Raw genomic sequence first — 20,080 nt, 5'->3', positions numbered from 1 at the left:
ACTTTACCCCCAGGAAACTGTGCACTCACTTTACCGACCTTGGAAGGATGGAAGGCTGAGTCAGCCTTGAGCCGGCTACCTGAACCCAGCTTCCGCCAGGATTGAACTCAGGTCGTGAGCAGAGCTTGGGCTGCAGTACTGCCGCTTACCACTCTGCGCCATGGGGCTCCTATAACTGAGAAGGGGGCAATATTTTTACAATATCCTATAAAGTTGCGCTGTGATGAGATATAGAGATGGTATATTTATTCAATTGTTATCCTATAGCAACTTGTATGTTATGCTCCATCTTATGCCAATAAAGGATTGATTGATTCATTAATTGGATTATTTAAAAAAAAATAAGATTTTTTAATGTTCACTATCTGTTTGCTTTTAGAGCCAAGATTAATTTTTGTGAACCAGCTCTGTATCCTGTCACATGTGTGGTGGTACAGACACATAAAGTGTCTCTGCCTTAGCACTGGGACTCAAGCTTAGAGAACACACAGCTTCCTTGCACGGGAGAGAACTGGCTCCATGTTCTTCTGATGCCTTAAAAACCAGCCTCTGAGGTTCTGCACACTTGCTTCTAGTGACCAGAACTTGGATATAAAACGACAAGCACACCAAATTAAAAAAGGTGAATAAAATTTAAAAGGCTGTTGGGTTTTCATACCAATATTTTACTGTTTTACGCTACACAGCTCTGTGAATTTTGTTATAGAATGGCCTTGACCATCCAGCTGACTTGTGAGGTGAGCAATAAATCCAAATGAAAGAATTTCATTTTTTAAACTCTACCAATGTAAATGCCCTGAGCTGGGTAGCCCAGGTGAGCCTGATCTCGTCAGATCTCAGAAGCCAAGCAGGGGCAACCTTGGTTAGTAATTGGATGGGAGACCTCCAATGCAGACCAGGGCTGCAAAGGCAGGCAATGGCAAACCACCTCTATTAGTCTGTTGTCATGAATACCCCATCAGGGGTGACATAAATCAGCTATGACTTGAGGGCAGAATTTCATTTAGAGCCTTGACCTGGATAGCCCAGGTGAGCCTGATCTCAGAAGCTAAGCAGGGTCAGCCTTGATTAGTAAGTGGATGGGAGACCTCCAAGGAAGACCAGGGCTGCAGAGGCAGGCAATGGCAAACCACCTCTGTCAGTCTATTGCCTGGAAAACCTTGCAAGGGGTCACCGTAAGTCAGCTATGAGGGCACTTTCCACCACCACCAATGCTAAGAACTCAGGACAGTTGTATATGGTTCTCTCATTCCTCCATTTTGTCCTTACAACAGCACTGTGAAGTCAGTTAGGCTGAGAAAGAGTGACTGGCTCACTTAGCTTCATGGCTCAGTGGGATTTTGAACCCAAGCCTCCCTGGTGTTAATCTAACCACTGCACACACTGCCTGCCCACTATCACATGCATCCATAAAAGAATAACAGGACCAGAAAGAGAGTCTTCCTTGGGAACGGTGCCACCAGGGAGTGCCCCTTAAGAAACTGTCACCAGCTCCAAGACTTTGTTGACCAGATGGTCAGCTCTTCCCTTCCCCTTGATGATCCTGTGACGCGTTATTCTTTTTCTGCCCGGGTTAAAACCCCACCAGGTACCTCAGAATCATGATGTGCCCATTGGCACAGAAACACGCCAGGCCAACACTGCCACACAGGGTCACCACATCCGCTCGCCACAGGAAGGACGTGTCCGTGATGTTGTGCACGTAGAGGCATGCCTGGGAAGGCAGCAAGAACACTTTAGCCTGCTTCTCAGAGCAGATGACCACTAACTGGTGGTCTCCCATGTCCTGTGAGGAGGATGGCGAGTGCATGACCAGCTTCCTTTTCCTTGCTCTTTCGCTGTCCTCGGTGTTGTTTTTGGGGTCTCTCCATGCTTCGTAGGGAGGGTGTATCAAGGTCCCAGTGCAGTCCAGGCATGCAAAAGTTAAGACCGCTCCCTTCAGTGTCAGAACGGTACCTATAAAACAGAATTCAACACTGTTTATAAACCACCCCAGACCAGCTGCCCACGGCTGACTTGTGCTAAGCACTTCTAAGATATGTCAGTCCATGCTTGCAGGGATGTGTGTGTGTGTGTGTGTGTGCGTGCGCATGCATGCACACATGTCGCTCTACCACCACTGTATGGCTGACAGATAAAGCACAAAAACTGTATGTTGAGGTGACCTGGAAATCCAGAGATAATAATAATAACATTCAATTTATATACCACTCTTCAGGACAACTTAATGCCCACTCAGAGTGGTTTGCAAAGTATGTCATTATTATCCCCACAACAAAACACCCTGTGAGGTGGGTGGGGCTGAGAGAGCTCTGAGAGAGCTGTGACTGACCCAAGGTCACCCAGCTGGCTTCAAGTGGAGGAGTGGGGAATCAAACCTGGTTATCCAGATTAGAGTCCCGCGCTCTTAACCACTACACCAAACTGATCAGCTTGTTCCCTCTAGGGGCCAATGTGACTCCTAGCTGCATGGGAGAAGCTACAGTTTGAGAGCTAAGCTACAAGTGAGACCAGACACACGTTTTTTAACGTGTCAGGGATGCAATTTTACCTAGGAACTGTAGTTTTCAAAGACAGATCTGCATCGGATCGCTGGGGGAGAGGAACTCTGCAATTGCTTTCTTGCAGTCTCAACGGAGAGATGAACTACCAGCCCTTCTCCTTCCCTTCCTTCCCCTGCTAAGTTCCTCTCCCCCAGCAATCCCATGTAGCTCTGTCTTTGAAAACTCTCTTTGAAAACAATGTCCGAATGTATCCAAATGTACCCGAATAAGCTGAATGTATCCAGATGTATCCAAAATACCGAATAGGTATTTTTCGGATATTTATTCGGCTTAGGTATACAAAATTGCACACCCCTACTGTGAGTGATAGTCATTGCTACACTCTTTTCAAAATAAACACTATGGAAAACGAGAATACTTACCACTTGGTGAAACTGTGACGGGCTCTGTATGCCTCAGTTCATCCACTGTGGGTAAGTTAAGGGACACTGTCAAGACCATACCCAGGCCAGTACCAATCCAAAGACACGGAGAAACTGTGGTGTCGTTTTTCCGTACAAATGACTCCATGAAGTATAAAGCTGTAATGGCTTCCTTAGACTCTTTGTCAATACTGGAGACACTGGAGCTTCGGGAATGGCTGAAGGAGTTTTCTCTGTTTTCTGTTTTAAAAAAGTAATACATTCGGAAATATGACGCCGTTTTACACTGAGTCAGACCAGGGCCGATTCCACACGGCTTACCTGAAGCTGGGACGTTGCGCAACGTTGCGGATCATGCCGGAAAAAACGCAGAAGATTGCGTTTTCTCGCGCGAGTTTTGCGCGACGTCACGTGAGAAAACGTGATCTTCCGCGTTTTTTCCGGTATGATCCACAACATTGCGCAATGTCCCGGCTTCAGGTAAGCGATGTAGAATCAGCCCAGTAGTCCAGCTATCCCAGAAGAGTCTATTATGATTGGCAGAAGCTCTCCAGGGTCTCAGGTAGAACTTCTACCTGCCCGAGATCCTAGTCATTGGAGAGGTCTTTTAAATGAATGTAAAAAGGGCTCTGCCGGATCAGACCATTGGTCTGTCTGGTGTAGCACCTTGTTTTACACAGTGGTTAGCCGGCTGCCCAGGACACAGAGGACAAGGCCTTCCCCTGATGTTGTCTCCTAGCACTGGTATTCTGAAGTTTTCCGCCTCTGTATCTGGAGGTTATCTTTAGCCACTGGTAGCCATTGATGGACATCTCCTCCACGAACTTGTTCATGCAAAGCGTGCACTCTTCTTTTGACAATCGGATCATCTTCTATACACAGCACCACACGAGCCCACATGATTACAGAAAAGATAAAGGTCTAAACAACCAGACTGGTTGTATTCACAATCTCATAAACTATCTGAAAAATATGATGACGCCGGCTGAACACAGCGATCATAATCATTGTAGGCCAGGGCTTCACGCATTCACCGTGTTTCATATTTCACTTTTTTTCAAACTATATTAGTTGCATAATTTGTCACAACAGCAACAAAAGCAAAATACAAAGTAACAACAAAAGCCCTGCCCTCTTGCTCTCCCAAGGTGCATTTGCCCAGACCAAAGAACAGAGAGTAAGATAAGGTTGCCAGTAGGTGTATGCACCAGAAAAATACTCTAGTTTCCTTCTCTGGATAAACCCGAAGCGAGAAAACAATTTGGAATCCCGAAGCAGCAAATCACTTTAGGATTCATGTGTTTAAATCGCTTCGGTATGCTCTGTAAAGATTTGGGAATCTTTACGGAGCACATCGAAGCTCAAAGCAACACTTTTCTTGCTGCTTCAGGTGAAGGAAGTGGTGGGGCATTCGAAAGCACTCCTTTTCATGCCTCCTCCTCCTCCCATTGAGAGAAAAAAGGGGCAGGGCAGGAAGTTTGAAAGCAAGCAGCACTTTTCTTGCTGTTTTCAATGCAAACAGCTAGAAAAGTGCTGCAGGAGTGGCTGCTGCCACTTTGCCTGAAGCTTCCTGTAGCGATACGAATTGCTTCGGAAAGCTTTGCTTTGGGATTCCCAAATCAGCTCAGCAATGCTAGAGCTAATCTGGGAATCCCGAATCTTTACAAATCAGGCCCAACTTGTGTTAAAAACCCAAATCAAAAACCCAAAGTGCACATCCCTAGTTGCAAGCACTGCCTTGGCAAACGCTGGGAGATTGTGAGAGCAATGCCTGGGGAGGGTGGAGGGTGGGTAGGTTATGATGTCACTTCCAGGTGATGCTCTAGGAATTTCCACTAATCTCTATGATGAAGATCAGAGACACAGAGAAATTTCTAGAGTGCCACTATGGAGGCCATTTCCTAGCCATTTCCCCCACCCCACTCCTCAAGTTCTTGAGGATAGGGTGTCATGGATATGGCCAGGAATATAAAGGGAACAGTTGCTGGTCTTGACCAAAAAGATCATGGAGGATGTTTCTGTACACTAGAAACAGATATGACCTGGCCTCTCTGCTAAGCATGTCAAATAGGGAGTTTAGTGACCCAGAATAGAATAGTCTTGGAGAGGAAGAAGAAACAAAGCAGCAATACAATAACATGGCCTTTTGTAAATTAGAAATCATCAGGGCTCATTTTGAGGGGGAACGCACCAGAATGTCATTCCGGCAGTTCCCTCAACAGGTCAGGTGTCAGGTGGCCCCGCTGACCTGACTTTCGGCCAATTTGTCCCTTTTGGCCTCAATTGGGGCTGAAGCGGCCCTGATCTGGGACCAAAAGGGCCCAAAATGGCCACTTTGGGCCATTTTGGGCCCATTTCTGCTGGGATTGGGGCCAAAACAGCCAGGAGACCCTGATCCGGGCCCAAAATGGCCATTTTCGGCCCATTTTGGCCTGGATTGGGGCCGAAACGGCCCAGAATGGGGCCGAAACAACCGAGACTGGATCAGTGTCAGGTGGCCATTTTAGGCATGTTTCAGCATGGATTTGGGCCGAAATGGCACAGATCAGATTGGTGCCAGGTGGAGGAGCCCTCCCTTGCCTGGCACTGACCCGATCCAGGCCATTTTGGCCCTATTCTGGGTCCAACAGGGACCAAAATGGCCACTTTGGGCCATTTTGGGTCCATTTCCGCTGGGATCAGGGCCAGAACGGCTGGGATTGAGTTGGTGCCAGGTGGGAGAACCCTCCTCTGCCCATCACTGACCAGGTCCAGGCAGTTTCAGCCCTGATCTGGGCCCAAACAAGCCCCAAATATCCATTTTTGGCCATTTGGGGATCACTTAGGCTGGGACCAGGGCCAAAACTGCCAGGATTGGGTGGGTGCCTGGCAGGGAACCCCTGCCCTGCCTGGCACCGAACTGATCTGGGCCATTTTGGGCCCAATCCAGGCCAAAATGTGCCTAAAATGGCCACAAAACAGCCCTGATCGGGCCACTGCCAGGTGGGGGAACACTCCCCCGTCTGGCAGCAGCCGAATCCTGGCCATTCCGGGCCCGATCAAATCAGTTATGCTAACGACACACTTCTGGTGATGGCAAGGGGTGTGGCATATGCTAATGAGTTGTGCTAATGAGTTCCTGCCGCTCTTTTTCTACAAAATGACCCCTGGAAATCATCTAATATGTATCAAGAGATACTTTATGTTGAGGCCCAGGTACAGAAGTGTTTGAGAATGGCAAGAATGTCCAGCTTCACAGAAATGAAGATAGCGTTCAAAGATGGGGTATAGTGGTTTAGGGCCAAAAGATATTCATCCATATGAGAAACTTATAATCCCTATTTTTAAATCAGCTGTGTTTGGATAAAGTGTAGCAAGCACAATTATTGCATGTCAACAACATTTCCAGAAGAGAGTAACAGAGACCTGATACCCAGAGACACGCACCTTCTGTTGCAAGGGGCAGAGAAATCTCCATGCAGGCTGCAGACTGAGCTTTCCTAAATGGAGGCTTTCCAGGAACCCGGCGGTTTATTTTTGAGACATCTGCACTAGAGAGCCGTTTTCCAGAACTGCAGCTTAGAGAAGTGGGGCTTGTGCAGTGCCCGTTTATGTGATCTGTAATGAGAGTGGGAGGGAACTATAAGTTTATGCATGGAACTGGTACTTCAGAATCATAACGGTCACTGCACAGAAGCAGGGGACAAGGATATGAAAGAACTGCCATGGGGACACCCAAAGGGGTAGCCCACACACTTCTATCACACTGTGATGTGTGACATAGGGCCAAGCTAGAAGTGACGAGTTACACTTGAACAGCAAGTGAACAGACTCACATGTATTCCTCCCTGTTCACTTGCGCTCCACTTGCACTCCACTCAATCATCAAGTGGAGTGCAAGCGGAGTGCAAGCGAACGGGGGGAATACACGTGAGTCTGTTCACTTGCCATTCAAGGGTAACTTGTCAGTCGTCACTTCTAGCTTGGCCCTAAAACATGCCTGGACTTGAGCATCTCTCTTACCAGGGCTTTTTTTCTGGGAAAAGAGGTGGTGGAACTCAGTGGGTTGCCCTCGGAGAAAATGGTCACATGGCTGGTGGCCCCGCCCCCTGATCTCCAGACAGAGGGGAGTTCCGATTGCCCTCCGCGCTGCATGGCGCAGAGGGCAATCTCAACTCCCCTCTGTCTGGAGATCAGGGGGTGGAGCCACCAGCCATGTGACCATTTTCAAGAGGTTCCGGAACTCCGTTCCACAGCGTTCCTGCTGAAAAAAAGCCCTGTCTCTTACTATGAAGTGATGAGAATTTCACAAGTGTATGGAATATTCACTATGTCACAGCTAAATATATACTAGAATTCCTGTTTTGGTCATTCCATAGGAAGTGTGAATCATCATGCGCTATGTCCATATAATATTCAAAGCCATTTGGAAGGCTGGGAAGTAGAGTTCAAAGAGCTAAAGAGGTACACAGTCGCTAGTTCTAGAGTTACGCCCTCAGAGGGCTGCCATACCTTCCTATCAGTTGTAGCGAAGTGATGTAGAGTGCCAGTGTGACGCTGGCATACCTATCCCCACCCTGAATACCTCCCAGTGGTTTGCCAACTGTGGCTGACAACTCTTGGACCACTCGTGGAACAGATCCATAATATCCCACCCCATGATTGTGCACATCAGGGCTTTTTTTCTGGGAAAAGAGGTGGTGGAACTCAGTGGGTTGCCAGCACAGGGGGCAACTCTTGGCGGGAGGTGGTGCCCCCGGTACCACATGTGCGTGCTCAAAGTGCATAGTTCCCAGGACCAATGACGTCACTTTGGGTCAGCTGGGACAAGGGGGGGTTAAAATTTTAAATTGCCCTTGGTGAAAATGATTACATGGCTGGTGGCCCCGCCCCCTGATTTCCAGACAGAGGGGAGTTGAGATTGCCCTCCGCATGGCGCAGAAGGCAATCTCAACTCCCCTCTGTCTGGAGATCAGGGGGCGGGGCCACCAGCCATGTGACCATTTTCAAGAGGTGCCGGAACTCCGTTCCACCACGTTCCAGCTGAAAAAAAGCCCTGGTGCACATACTTCACAATCTACTGCATCCAGTTAACAATACTTTTCTGCACGCTATATTTAAAAACCTTGCACCATAACAGAGTTAAGTTCTTCCCCAGTGCAACAGAACAATGAAGAAACAAGCAAATCTCATTCAAACTGGTGAGTAGCAAGCCATTAACTTTTACCTGAAGCTGTCGGGGATTTGCAGCGCTCCAGCTCCAGTGAAACGGGGCCATCTGACAGCTCAGTAAGGCCTAACAAAATACAGGATTAATATATATATATATATCTCAATATCAACACGGCCGAATTCCATTACTTCAAATAATAGATGATGTAATAGCTGTAATAGGAAGCAAAACAACTGAACTAGACTAGCATCCAGAGACAGTAAAGGTGTTGCAAGTGTGGAAACTGGTCGATGAGGAAGCTCTTGCACAAGCAGGTGCCGCACCAGTGGTCTCTGTGCCTGGCTGTGCTCCAACCAAATTGAGAACTTCTGTTCAGAGGAAGGAGTGAACTGAACACTAGACTCTACCCCACCTAAAGCAAATGACTGGCCCCATCCTCAATCTGTGAGTTGTTCTACACAAGACATCTTATACGAGCACGCTCAAGTGAAGGGAAACACAATGTTCTCTGAGAAGCATAGTTTAAAAAGACAGAGCCGGTAGAGATTGCTCCTCAGCAGGTTTGTTAATTTCATCTTCGCCTCTTTGAAGGCTCTGTCAATTTCGCCTCCTTTTCAGGGAGGCAAAGATTAAATTAACAAACCCTCTGAGGAGTGATCTCTGGCTCCGTCTTTTTAAAATTACACTTCCCAGCTAACATTGCGTCTCCCTATACTTGAGCATCCTTGTGTAAGATGTCTCCTGTAGACAGACTCTTTGTGTGGCCCCCAGACATGGGTGAGTGGACTCTATGGAATTATAGTCCACTGAGAGCCAAGCTACAAGTGACGCCTGACACAGGTTGGACACTTGTCAGCTTCCCTCAAGTTCTGATGGGAAATGTAGGCATCCTGGTCTTGCAGCTGTAATGGAGAGCCAAGCTGTAAAACCAGGGCGCCTACATTTCCCATCAAAACTTGAGGTACGCTGACAAGTGTCCAACCTGTGTAAGGCGTCACTTGTAGCTTGGCTCTGAGGTCTCCTCCAAACTCTGCTGTCTCCAGGCTCTACCTCCAAATCTCCAGGAATTTCTCAACTCAAAGTTGGCATTCCTGGTGAGGCCTGTTCCATGACGCCATCTACACATCCATCTACCTAGATTGAGTAGATGGATCTCAACTTTGACTTTAAATTTTTGAATACCTTTCACTTCTCTTTTTCCTAAAAGTAATCCTGATCTTTGAACACATGTGTGACAGACAATAAGGCTATGAATAGTCGCTGCATTCCACAGGAAGCCTTTGAGAAAACATCTTGCAAGAGAAAACTATGGTTTTGATTTAACATATATCAAAATCGTGAGCCCTGAGGCCTTTGACACCAATCAACATACACCGATTGGGATTGAACCGCGATGTCGTAAAATGCTCTCAGACATTCCAATTGCTCAGAGAGTAGGAAACAATAAAATGTTTCCAGTCCAATGAGGTAAATAAATGTTGTCAGTTTGGGGAGAGGAGATTTAGGGAGAGGAGAGTCCATGTAGGGCAGGCTAAGGACTGGAAAACTGATTGAGGAGAGGGCCCTGAAGGTAAGATCTAAAATATTCAATAATTTCACTTCTTTGTCACAGGAAGGTACCATCTCTCCATCTCCCACAATTTGTGCTTACTTTTTTGGGCTCACTGCCCTGTATGTTCCTCCCCTGTTTTATTTTACTTCTCCTTCATTTCTGTTTTTACTATTACTATTGATTCTCCGAAGCTGGGCCGTTTCCACACGGCTTACCTTTGCCCGTAACGACCCGGTAGATCGTGCAAAAAACGCGGAAGATAGCGTTTTCTTGCGTGAGATTTGTGCGACATCACATGACATTGCGCAAATCTCACGTGAGAAAACACGACCTTCCACGTTTTTTGCGCGATCTACCGGGTCCTTACGAGCAAAGGTAAGCTGTGTGGAAACAGCCCTGATTTTGTCTCGAAATAAATTTTGATTGATTGATTGATATTAAAATATTTATCCTATGCCTTCTCCCAAAGCCTCAAGGCATCTTGTACATTTGAAAAGCCCCAAAAAGAAAAACAAACAATAACATTAAAACCAAACAGGAAAACAAACAGAGATGCCCGGAGCGGGGCAAGTCAAAAAGACCAACACAGCGTAAGGAAACTCCAGTCACCGTTACGGCACAACTCAGAAACAAAAGGCTCTCCAGAGCAGAGCTGCCCTCAGTTGCCATTTAAAGGTCCCTGCAGAAGGGGCCAAAGTGACAGGCTTCCAAACTTCTATCATCATTGCTGAAAAGACCCCATCACATATGTTTTCCTAATGGGATGCGAGGGGACTCCAGCTGGTACAGAATGTCTCGTGCTCAAGTGTAGGAAGACGCAATGTTAGCCGGGAAGCGTATTTTTAAAAGACAGAGCCAAGGGCCAATTTCACCTCTCTACACGAGGGTAGTTAAAAAAGACAGAGCCAGCGGAGATCGCTCCTCAGAGGGTTTGTTAATTTCATCTTTGCCTCCCAAAAGGCTCTGCATGGTTTGGAGAGGGGAGAGACCCCAGCTGGGTATAATGCCATAGAAGTCACCTTCCAAGACAGCCATTTTCACCAGGGGAACTGATCTCGGTTGACTGGAGATCAATTGTAGTTCTGGGAGATCTCCAGCCACCACCTGGAGGTTGGCAATCCAAACCTCAAGTTAGACCTTTCTATTAGACCTTTCTCTTCATGTCAGATTCTCCACATCTTGAGTTCTCTGCCTGTCACAGGGAATTTAGAGACTGACAGCAGACAGCCATACAAAGGGAGAGGTTCATTCTCTCTCTTGCACCGAAGGCTACAACCCAAGTTCTCCAGAAAAGCCAAGAGAGAGATTTCTCATTTTGCACCAAACATTCTGTGAAGTCCAAAGTCTCTGTGAAAGAACTCCTGACCTTACTGTTTCCCCACATTAACTTAGACCTTCTGACGAAAAAAGCTTTCGACTTCTCTACAACTGGAGGGGTGTTAAGGAGTACAGTTCCACGTTTCCAGACAATCCTTTGGCACGTTGCTGACTATTGCAACCAGGATTTTTTTTCTGGGAAAAGAGGTGGTGGAACTCAGTGCCCTTGGAGAAAATGGTCACATGGCTGGTGGCCCCGCCCCCTGATCTCCAGACAGAGGGGAGTTGAGATGGCCCTCCGTGTTGCTTGGCGCCACTCGGCGGCGTGGAGGGCAATCTAAACTCCCCTCTGTCTGGAGATCAGGGGGCGGGGCCACCAGCCATGTGACCATTTTCAAGAGGTGCCAGAACTCCATTCCACCGCATTCCTGCTGAAAAAAGCCCTGATTGCAACTACATCACCTCGACAGCCTCTGACACCAGCCATTGAAAAGGTAACAGGAAATCTCTTGGTTTTGTATTAATTTCTAAATTTCTGCTTATGTGATAGGACAGAATAATCGATTCCACAAACCCACATCAACGAATCTCTTTGCGACATATTTAACTGGAAGCACAATCAGAATTAAGGAGACACACTGCACATCGCCACCAGAACAAACATGTTTCACGTTACATCCAAAAGGAAAGAAAACGGAAGAGCATGCATGCGGAATGTGCTGACAGCACACATTCGTGTCACATACCAGTCTTGACAAAGCACGAGGCCTAATTGTGATTGGACTTACTCTGATAGGAAGTGCGGATCCGTTTCGTTAAATCAGGATAAAAGTTAGAGAGGCCGCGCATGCAAAAGTTGTCTTTGGGACATGCCAGAACACACCAGCACCAGCAGAAGGCAGAGGGAAGAGAGAGAAAACAGTCCAAAGTGAAAGGAAGTGATACCAGAACCAGCATCTAGGCATGCTCAGGCACAGGTACTTTCATAGATGCTTTTTGCAGATCCTTTTGGGACTCACAAGACGTACCAAAGGAATTGATTAAAAGGAGATGGGGAAGAGGAAGAGACAGAGCATGCAAGAGGTGAAGTGTAGCTCTGGAATAGTCTCAAGGGGTCTGTTATTCTTAGCAAGATTTTTAGATTACGTGGGTCACTATGCAGGAGCTGAAATTGGCTCTAAAGTCAGCTGCAACACTGGAACTAATAATAATAACATTTAATTTATATACCGCTCTTCAGGACAACTTAATACCCACTCAAAGTGGTTTACAAAGTGTGTGCCCCACCCACCTCACAACAATCACCCTGTGAGGTGAGTGGGGCAGAAAGAGCTCTGAGAGAGCTGAGACAGACCCAAGGTCACCCAGCTGGCTTCAAGCGGAGGAGTAGGGAATCAAATCTGGCTCTCCAGATTAGAGTCCTGCCATTCTTAACCACTACACTAAACTGGCTCTCCAAGATACGTCCCTAAGACTGGGGTGGCTTTTGCACTTTGACCAGCCTAGTAGCAAAGGAAGCATTTACTGTTGCAGGCTGTTTGGCCTCCATTTTTCTCAGTGCCTTTTTGGGGACCAGGGGAAAGTGTGTTCCCAGAAAAGGTGCTGAAAAAACGCAAGCCAAACAGCCTGCAACAATTTTGAAAACAGAGACACGGGCCGATTCCGCACAGCTTACCTGAAGCTGGGACGTTGAGAAACATGCCGGAAAAAATGCAGAAGATCGCGTTTTCTCGTGTGAGTTTTGCGCGACATCGCACAATGAGAAAACACAATCTTCCGTGTTTTTTCCGGCATGTTCCGCAACATCCCGGCTTCAGGTAAGCTGTGCGGAATCGGCCCAGTGTTCGGTGAGGGGGCCATCGCTTCAAGGACGTGTGGAAACAGCCAGATTGTCATCAAAGCAGGTTAGCATGTAATGGATGGGAAAGTGCATACTTTTGAACCTTCCTCCACCCTCGTAACATTTTACTCCTGCTGTCTCCTCAAACACATTATCCTTCCACCTTGCACTGTCAGCTCTTTGCTGGCTTAAAAAAAAATCTTTAGATACCACATTACTATAGCAGTATTACCACTATAGCAGTATAGCACTATAATACTGTATTTACTCAAAAGGAAGACTTTTTAAAGGTTAAAGTTCTTGGCGCCCTAAAGACGGGAGTGTTGCCTTCCACTCAGGTATACAGATCTGCTGAGTGAGAGAGGTGATTCATCGCACATGCAGGTAGATTCAGGTGGGTAGCGGTACTGGTCTGCAATAGAAGAGCAAGATTTGGATCCAGTAGTTCCTTAAAGACCAACTAGATTTCCAGGGGATGAGCGTTTGAGAGTCAAAGCTCCCTCCTACAGATACATTTAGAAGTGGAAGTATGTAGGGTTTCATCCAGCCAGAAGGTAGGAGGAGTATTTAAAGAAGGGTACAAGGTACCGCCTCTCCCATTATGTCCCTTGCAGGGCGCTCCGCTCCACAGATAAACAACTCCTGGTGATCCCCGGCCCGAGGGACATCCGGCTGGCCTCCACCAGGGCCAGGGCTTTTTCTGCCCTGGCCCCAGCCTGGTGGAACGCTCTCCCACTGGAGATCTGGGCCCTGCGGGACCTATTACAGTTCCGCAGGGCCTGTAAAATGGAGATGTTCCACCAGGCCTTTGGCTGAGGACCAGCGGGTGTCCCCCCTTATCCTACCTAAGATCACTACCTCTTCTATGACTGCCCTCGGCTATGCGTTTTACCCACAGCTATGACCTATGCAGGACTTTTATTAGTATCCAAAGTAGCCTATATATAATGGCACCAGAGTATTTTAATATAAGTTTTTAAATCTGTTTTTAAAGCCGAATATTAATTTATTGCATTTTAATTATGATGTGAGCCGCCCTGAGCCCATTTGTGGGGAGGGCGGGATATAAGTCAAAATAAATAAACAAATAAATAAATAATAATACTGTAATTATCTTGCTAGAACAGGAGTGTGAAAAGCAGAAAATCATCATCTGTAGTGAGAGAAGAATCCAATGTCCCTATTAAGCTCGTGCGGGGGGGCAGGGGATGTCCATTGCTCCAAATTTGCAATGTCAGCGATCTCGCGCTATAATTTTCCTTTGAAGTTTCTCTGTTTGTGAACTACTACTTCTAACTCAGCTATGGAAGATTAAAAAGTTCTCCCCCTGGTTTTGAATGTTGTGATTTTTGATATCAGATTTATATCCGTTTGTTTTTTGCAGAAGGACTGACGTGTTTGTCCTATATAGAGAGCTGAAGGGCACTGCTGACATTTGATGGCATATATAATGTTGGAAGATGAGCAATGGTCATGATGAATGAGCCAGTTTCTTGCTTTTTAAAATTTGAAATAGAACATGCTCCAATACTACTTGTGAACAATCACAATGCAAAGAGGTGCAAAAAGTGAAAGTAATTATTTTCTTCTGTAGACTATATTTTTATTGTATATTGATTACTATAGAATAAAAAAAATTGATCATACTTTTGTAGGAGGGGTCATTTTAAATTCTGGGTTATCTACTTTTATCTTTTTTTTTCGGTGGGTCATCTTACATTCAGGGGCGTCTTGCTTTTGAGTAAATATGGTAATATAGCAGCTACATTTTAAAAGAAATTAGCCAGCAAAAGCCCTCTGGTGGATGCAAAGGGATAATCAAGAAATGTACGGAGAATATCCTTGTGTGGGTGCTCAATTGCCAATGCATGCGCTTCTGTACCATCACTGCACAAGAGAGCCATCACTGGCTGGATGCAGCCAGCTGGGGACAAAATGCTCAGCGACCAATTCCAATACAGGAAAGCTTTAGAGGTACTTTGCATGCAGAAGTCATGTAGTCGGCTTGCCAGTTCCCTGGTTGGGACAGGGAATTCCCTGCACTCAGGTCTCATTGCCTACTTGCTACTCCAAGCTGCAGAAGAAGAGAATTTTTTAAAAGGCAGTTGTGTATACATTACTTCTAGCCAGGGCTTTTTTTTCTGGGAAAAGAGGTGGTGGAACTCAGTGAGTTGCCAGCACAGGGGGTAACTCTTGGTGGGAGGTGGTGCCCCTGGGTACCACGTGTGCATACACAAAGTGCGCCCACACTCCCAGGACCGCACAATGACGCCACTTTGGGTCAGCTGGAACAAGGGGAGATTTTTTTAAAGTTTAAATCGCCCTCGGCGAAAAGGGTCACATGGCTGGTGGCCCCGCCCCCTGATCTCCAGACAGAGAGGAGTTTAGATTGCCCTCCGCACTGCTGGAGCGGCGCGTAGGGCAATCTCAACTCCCCTCTGTCTGGAGATCAGGGGGCGGGGCCACCAGCCATGTGACCATTTTCAAGAGGTACTGGAACTCCTTTCCACCGTGTTCCAGCTGAAAAAAAAGCCCTGCTTCTAGTGAAAACCTGGAACAGATGGAAGGTAGCTCTAGGAATTGCCAGAAGCGCTATGGGCTTCCCCCCCACCCCAATCTGCTCCCAAACCACCTCCACAGCATAGTAACCCTAAACTGTGGGTATGAGTGCAAGAGTGTGCAGTTGTGTATGTACAGAGAACAGAGTATGGATGTGTTTGAGACAGTGGGTCTGTCTAGGTGAATAAAATACATGATAAATAAATGAGCAAATAAATAAAATGGATGTTTATGATAGGTTGACAGGAAGAGACATGAATATTCTTCTTTTCCCTTTTACCTTATCTTCTCCACCAACCAGGGCTTTTTTTCTGGGGAAAGAGGTGGTGGAACTCAGTGGGTTGCCCTCGGAGAAAATGGTCACATGGCTGGTGGCCCCGCCCCCTGATCTCCAGACAGAGGGGAGTTGAGATTGTCCTCCGCGCCGCTGAGCGGCGCGGAGGTCAATCTCAACTCCCCTCTGTCTGGAGATCAGGGGGCGGGGCCACCAGCCATGTGACCATTTTCAAGAGGTTCCGGAACTCTGTTCCCCCACGTTCCCCCTGAAAAAAAGCCCTGCCACCAACCATCTGCGCATGTATGCATGTAAACTGAGTGAGGGGAAAGCCTGCGGCTACAAGGAGGCATTTCATCTCTTGTATTTTTCCTAATGAACAGTATAACTTATATTTTAAGAACCTCACGGATAGATTACAACAATGGAAGCTTTTGCCAAAATTGCAGTTTTTATCCAACCTTCACAGTTTACATCTGAGCTGTCTAACAAGGTTGTTTTTTCACACCTTGTTGAATTTTGGGTTAGCAAAATATTTTGAAGACATGCTAAGTAACTACTTATTTCATTTCTTGTCTCTGGAACATTTTAATTTGAAAATAAGAGTTACAACATTTTGCTACCCATATACAAATCCTGGTGTACACCATATTTTCATTTAACTGGATGTTGATTAATACCTAATTTTAAAAATAGAAGAAACAATACAACAAGGGATCTCTGGTATGTTGTATGCATGCCACACAGTTATGTAGTGCTTGTTCTGTTGGTTTGTGATTAAAAAGCAAACAAAGGCAGAAAAAACAGATGGGTTTAGAACTTCACTTCATAATTATTTCACAAAAAGGAAGGAATCAGAAGGTTAATCTTGAGCATCGTGCAGATTAGCAGGAAAGTTGTCCATGTCGAACTTCTTAAAAAACTGCAGGAATCCATTTAAGAGATCAGCTTTCCACAGGAACTGAACTAATCTGTCACACAATTTTGGACAGTTCTGAGGTATCAGCACTTCACAAGCAGTCAGATGCCTCTAAGGTTGTCATATGCATTCTTCTGACTAGCATACAGACATGCGTTTCAAACTTATTTCAAATGCCACAGGCAATAAACGGAAAGCTCACCCCAACTCTCTCTTTTATCTCCTACCTGCAGTGAACTGCTTGCTTCTGCGAGGAGAGCGAGGCTGACGTTGAGACGGATCACTTGATCCGTAGAGGTCGGGGCTTCCAATGCTCAGCAGCGTGATCTTCTGCATAAAATCCACAACAGCCAAACCATTGCAGTTTCCAAATGCAACTCTGAGAAAAGAAACATTCTTCAAAGATATTGTACTTTGGTATTATTGGCTAGAAGCAGGGCTTTTTTTCAGCTGAAACGCAGCGCAACCGAGTTCCGGCACCTCTTGAAAATGGTCACATGGCTGGTGGCCCCGCCCCCTGATCTCCAGACAGCGGCGCAGAGGGCAATCTAAACTCCCCTCTATCTGGCGATCAGGAGGCGGGGCCACCAGCCATGTGACCATTTTTGCCAAGGGCAAATTAAACTTTAAAAACTCCTCCCTTGTTCCAGCTGACCCAAAGTGATGTCGTTGTGCGATCCTGAGAGCATGCACGCACTTTGCGCACATGCATGTGGTACCAGAGGTACTACCTCCCGCCAAGAGTTGCCCCCTGTGCTGGCAACCCACTGAGTTCCACTGGGAAAAAAGCCCTGGCTATAAGAGGTGATCCACAATGGAAGTGTGAGTGATGTTCCAAGCTGTATGGGACCTAAACCTTCTTTCCTCTGTCCTTCTTGAGCTTCACAGGTTCTCACAACCACTTACCACCACCACCACCCCAATCATACTCATCTCACTAACAAGCACGTCAAGAATTCTAGTTGGGGAAGGACGCGCATGGGGAAATATCCAAAGGAGAAAACATTTAGCATGAATCCCCCAGTATCGATTACAATTAGATGTTTTTGTGCCTAACATATACTTTGCTCCTCTGCTACAAAACATTAATAGACTCATTTGCTTATAACTCACACTAGTTTGAGGAAAGAAAAGCAGGAAGACTCTTAACTTGTCAGAGAAGGTGAAATTATCTTTTGCTGTAAAGTATGCGTGGAACCCACAATAAAGCTTCTTAATACTTCCTGCCCCCAATACAGGCTCAGACTTCATGCCACAAAGACTCCTGTGACACTCCAATTTATGCAAACCATTTGAAGCTTCAAGATTAGTGAAGTTCAGTGAAGGAACATTCTAAGACTTTTAGCTTTAAAAAGCCAACCTTTTAATTTTTTTTTTAAAACAACAGGCTGAATTAATGCAGACTCGGGTATTTCGTAAGAAAAAACCCTGTCTTTTAGTATAAGAAAAAGATGTATCCATAGAAACCACAAACATAGCTAGGAGGAAAGCCAATGGCCGGATCCTACTGCAGAACCATGCCAATGCAAATTATGGTGCGACCAGATTCAATTCCGAACGGGATAGAGATAAAATCTACTTATTGTCAATCATTCATTCAGTATTCTTGCAAACATTTTGTTTTATCCAGGTTTGTTGCTCATCTAGTTTCAAGCGAACCCTCTACTCCTGGTGCCTTGTTTTTTTAAAGAATGTCAGCGCTAAAGCATCTTCCTCAGTCTCCCCTGCATTACATACACCAAGGACTGATATATATGTAATAAGGATGAGGCAAAAGAACTGAACCATCTAACTTGGCCCATGGCCAGTATCTTGCTTAAACTGAGTTGCTGTTCTATGCATGAGCAGAAGAACCCTTTTGTGGCAGCTGTGGGGAAACTGCTTCTTCCAAAAAAAAAGGGAGAAGGAGAGCCCAAATGGGCTTGTAATGGTGTTGCCAGGAGAGGAAAGGCTCCTGCCTCCCCACCAACAGGTTTCTTGCAGGAAAACCATGAGGGAGGAGTTATTTCACCAGTTTTGCTGCCACTCTCCCTGTACTGTTTGCACGTAAGAAAACTCCGCTGGGAGGGAGGCAGGAGCCAGCTGTGGTGCTGTTTCAAGCCACTTCAGGCTCTCCTTTTTTTAAAAGCAGTTGCCTGCAGCTGCCATGTGATTGTGGGGAGCATGTTAAAACGAGTGCGTGCCCATGAGGAAAAGGATTGTCTAGAGGCACCCTGAGACTCTGTGCATGTGCAAAACCAGAGCATTTTTTTTTGCCTTGCCAGCATCAACTTTCAATCAGGCCTTAGATTCTTATTTAAGCACATAGTTTCATGATCCTTCAGCCATTACAGGCCTTAATCAGCTCAGCATAACACTGGGGGTTGCACTACGCCCACTTAACTGCAAAGTTGAACGTCTTGATTAAATCTGAATTTTCCATAATAATGCCATACCTTGCACCTCTCCCATGTCATAACTTTTGACTCTGTTTTTTCCTCCATAACTGTGTGCTTGTGCAGTGAGTGTGCATGTACTTGCCAGATGGCCTGCCTGGCAGCTGAGGTCCAGCTCACATATCTGTTGAAAAACTTACACTACAAAAGCTCATGCTAGAATGAAAATGGTTAGTCTTTAACTGGGCTCAGGTCCAGCAGCGCCCGCCCATTTCCATTCCTTGCTGCCCTCTGGTTGCCATTCCACAGTTTTAGACTGGAGAGATAAAAATGACGGTGTCTTTGGGGAGGCAAAGATGAAATCTCTGCTGGCTCTGTAGAGAGGTGAAATTGACAGAGACTTCGGCTCTGTCTTTTTAAACTACACTTCCCGGCTAACATTGCATCTCCCTACATGTGATGAACATGCACGAGGCGTCTCGTGCAGAGAGATTCTTATATGGCCTCCTTTACACACACACACACACACGAGCACATGAAACTGTCTTCTAAGGAGTCAGACACTTGGGCTACACCATGATAGACTGATTGCTGATGTGATTTGTATGAAATTGCCCTTACAGAGGAGATTCCAGACATCCCAGGGCAATCTGTTTTCTCTTTTTAAAAAACACTTTTTAAAAATCCCACATATTTGCAGATACATCTGATGATTCTCATCCTGCTTCCTGAAAGGCAGGCTGAACTGTGAGTGATTCTCTTCCAATTTTTGTTTAAACATACAAGTATGAGTAACACTAGATAATAATTTAACACCTTTAACAACGTTTTTTAAAAACCTCACACTTGCAGAGCCTGCAAGGATCCCCTCCCCTTGTCTAAAAGGCAGGCGATCCTTTTGTGTTATGTTAATTTCTAGGGGTGTGCGCTTCGGGTTTCCGATTCTGGTAAAATACCCCAAATCAAAGCTTCCCCAAAGCATTCAGGTTGCTTCGGAAAGCTTCGGGGCAGAGTTTAAAGGGCCCTTTCCCTGCCTCTTGCAAGCAGCAGGTCCCTTTAAAGTTCAGCTGGCAGGAGGGGGGATTCCCCTGCCTGACAGCTGAAGTTTAAAGGATCCCTTTCCTGCCGCTTGCAAACAGAAGAGCCCTTTAAACATCCCAACCCAC

At 46.2% G+C, this 20,080-nt stretch overlaps 1 protein-coding gene across 4 annotated transcripts in view; it reads right to left on the bottom strand.

Moving 5' to 3' along the window:
• The window catches only part of STXBP5L (syntaxin binding protein 5L), a 100,040-nt gene that overhangs the window by 10,699 nt on the left and 69,261 nt on the right, over window positions 1–20,080 (bottom strand). Inside the window, exons 18-23 of one of the 4 annotated variants that reach the window (XM_055002687.1) lie at window positions 16,767–16,918; window positions 11,736–11,807; window positions 8,133–8,201; window positions 6,353–6,523; window positions 2,927–3,166; window positions 1,593–1,956 (exon numbers count right to left, since the gene is read on the bottom strand). In XM_055002687.1, the coding sequence (XP_054858662.1) occupies window positions 1,593–1,956; window positions 2,927–3,166; window positions 6,353–6,523; window positions 8,133–8,201; window positions 11,736–11,807; window positions 16,767–16,918 (1,068 nt within the window). Of the gene's footprint in view, window positions 1–1,592; window positions 1,957–2,926; window positions 3,167–6,352; window positions 6,524–6,849; window positions 6,895–7,711; window positions 7,716–8,126; window positions 8,202–11,735; window positions 11,808–16,766; window positions 16,919–20,080 lie in introns of all 4 variants that reach the window. The other 3 variants (XM_055002689.1, XM_055002688.1, XM_055002690.1) reach the window with 3 other exon arrangements.

Source organism: Eublepharis macularius, chromosome 18 (assembly GCF_028583425.1).
Source record: "Eublepharis macularius isolate TG4126 chromosome 18, MPM_Emac_v1.0, whole genome shotgun sequence".
In the NCBI taxonomy this organism is placed as follows: Eukaryota; Metazoa; Chordata; class Lepidosauria; order Squamata; family Eublepharidae; genus Eublepharis; species Eublepharis macularius.
The sequence above is the reverse complement of the archived record's forward strand: the minus strand, read 5'-3'. Positions and strand labels throughout refer to the sequence as shown.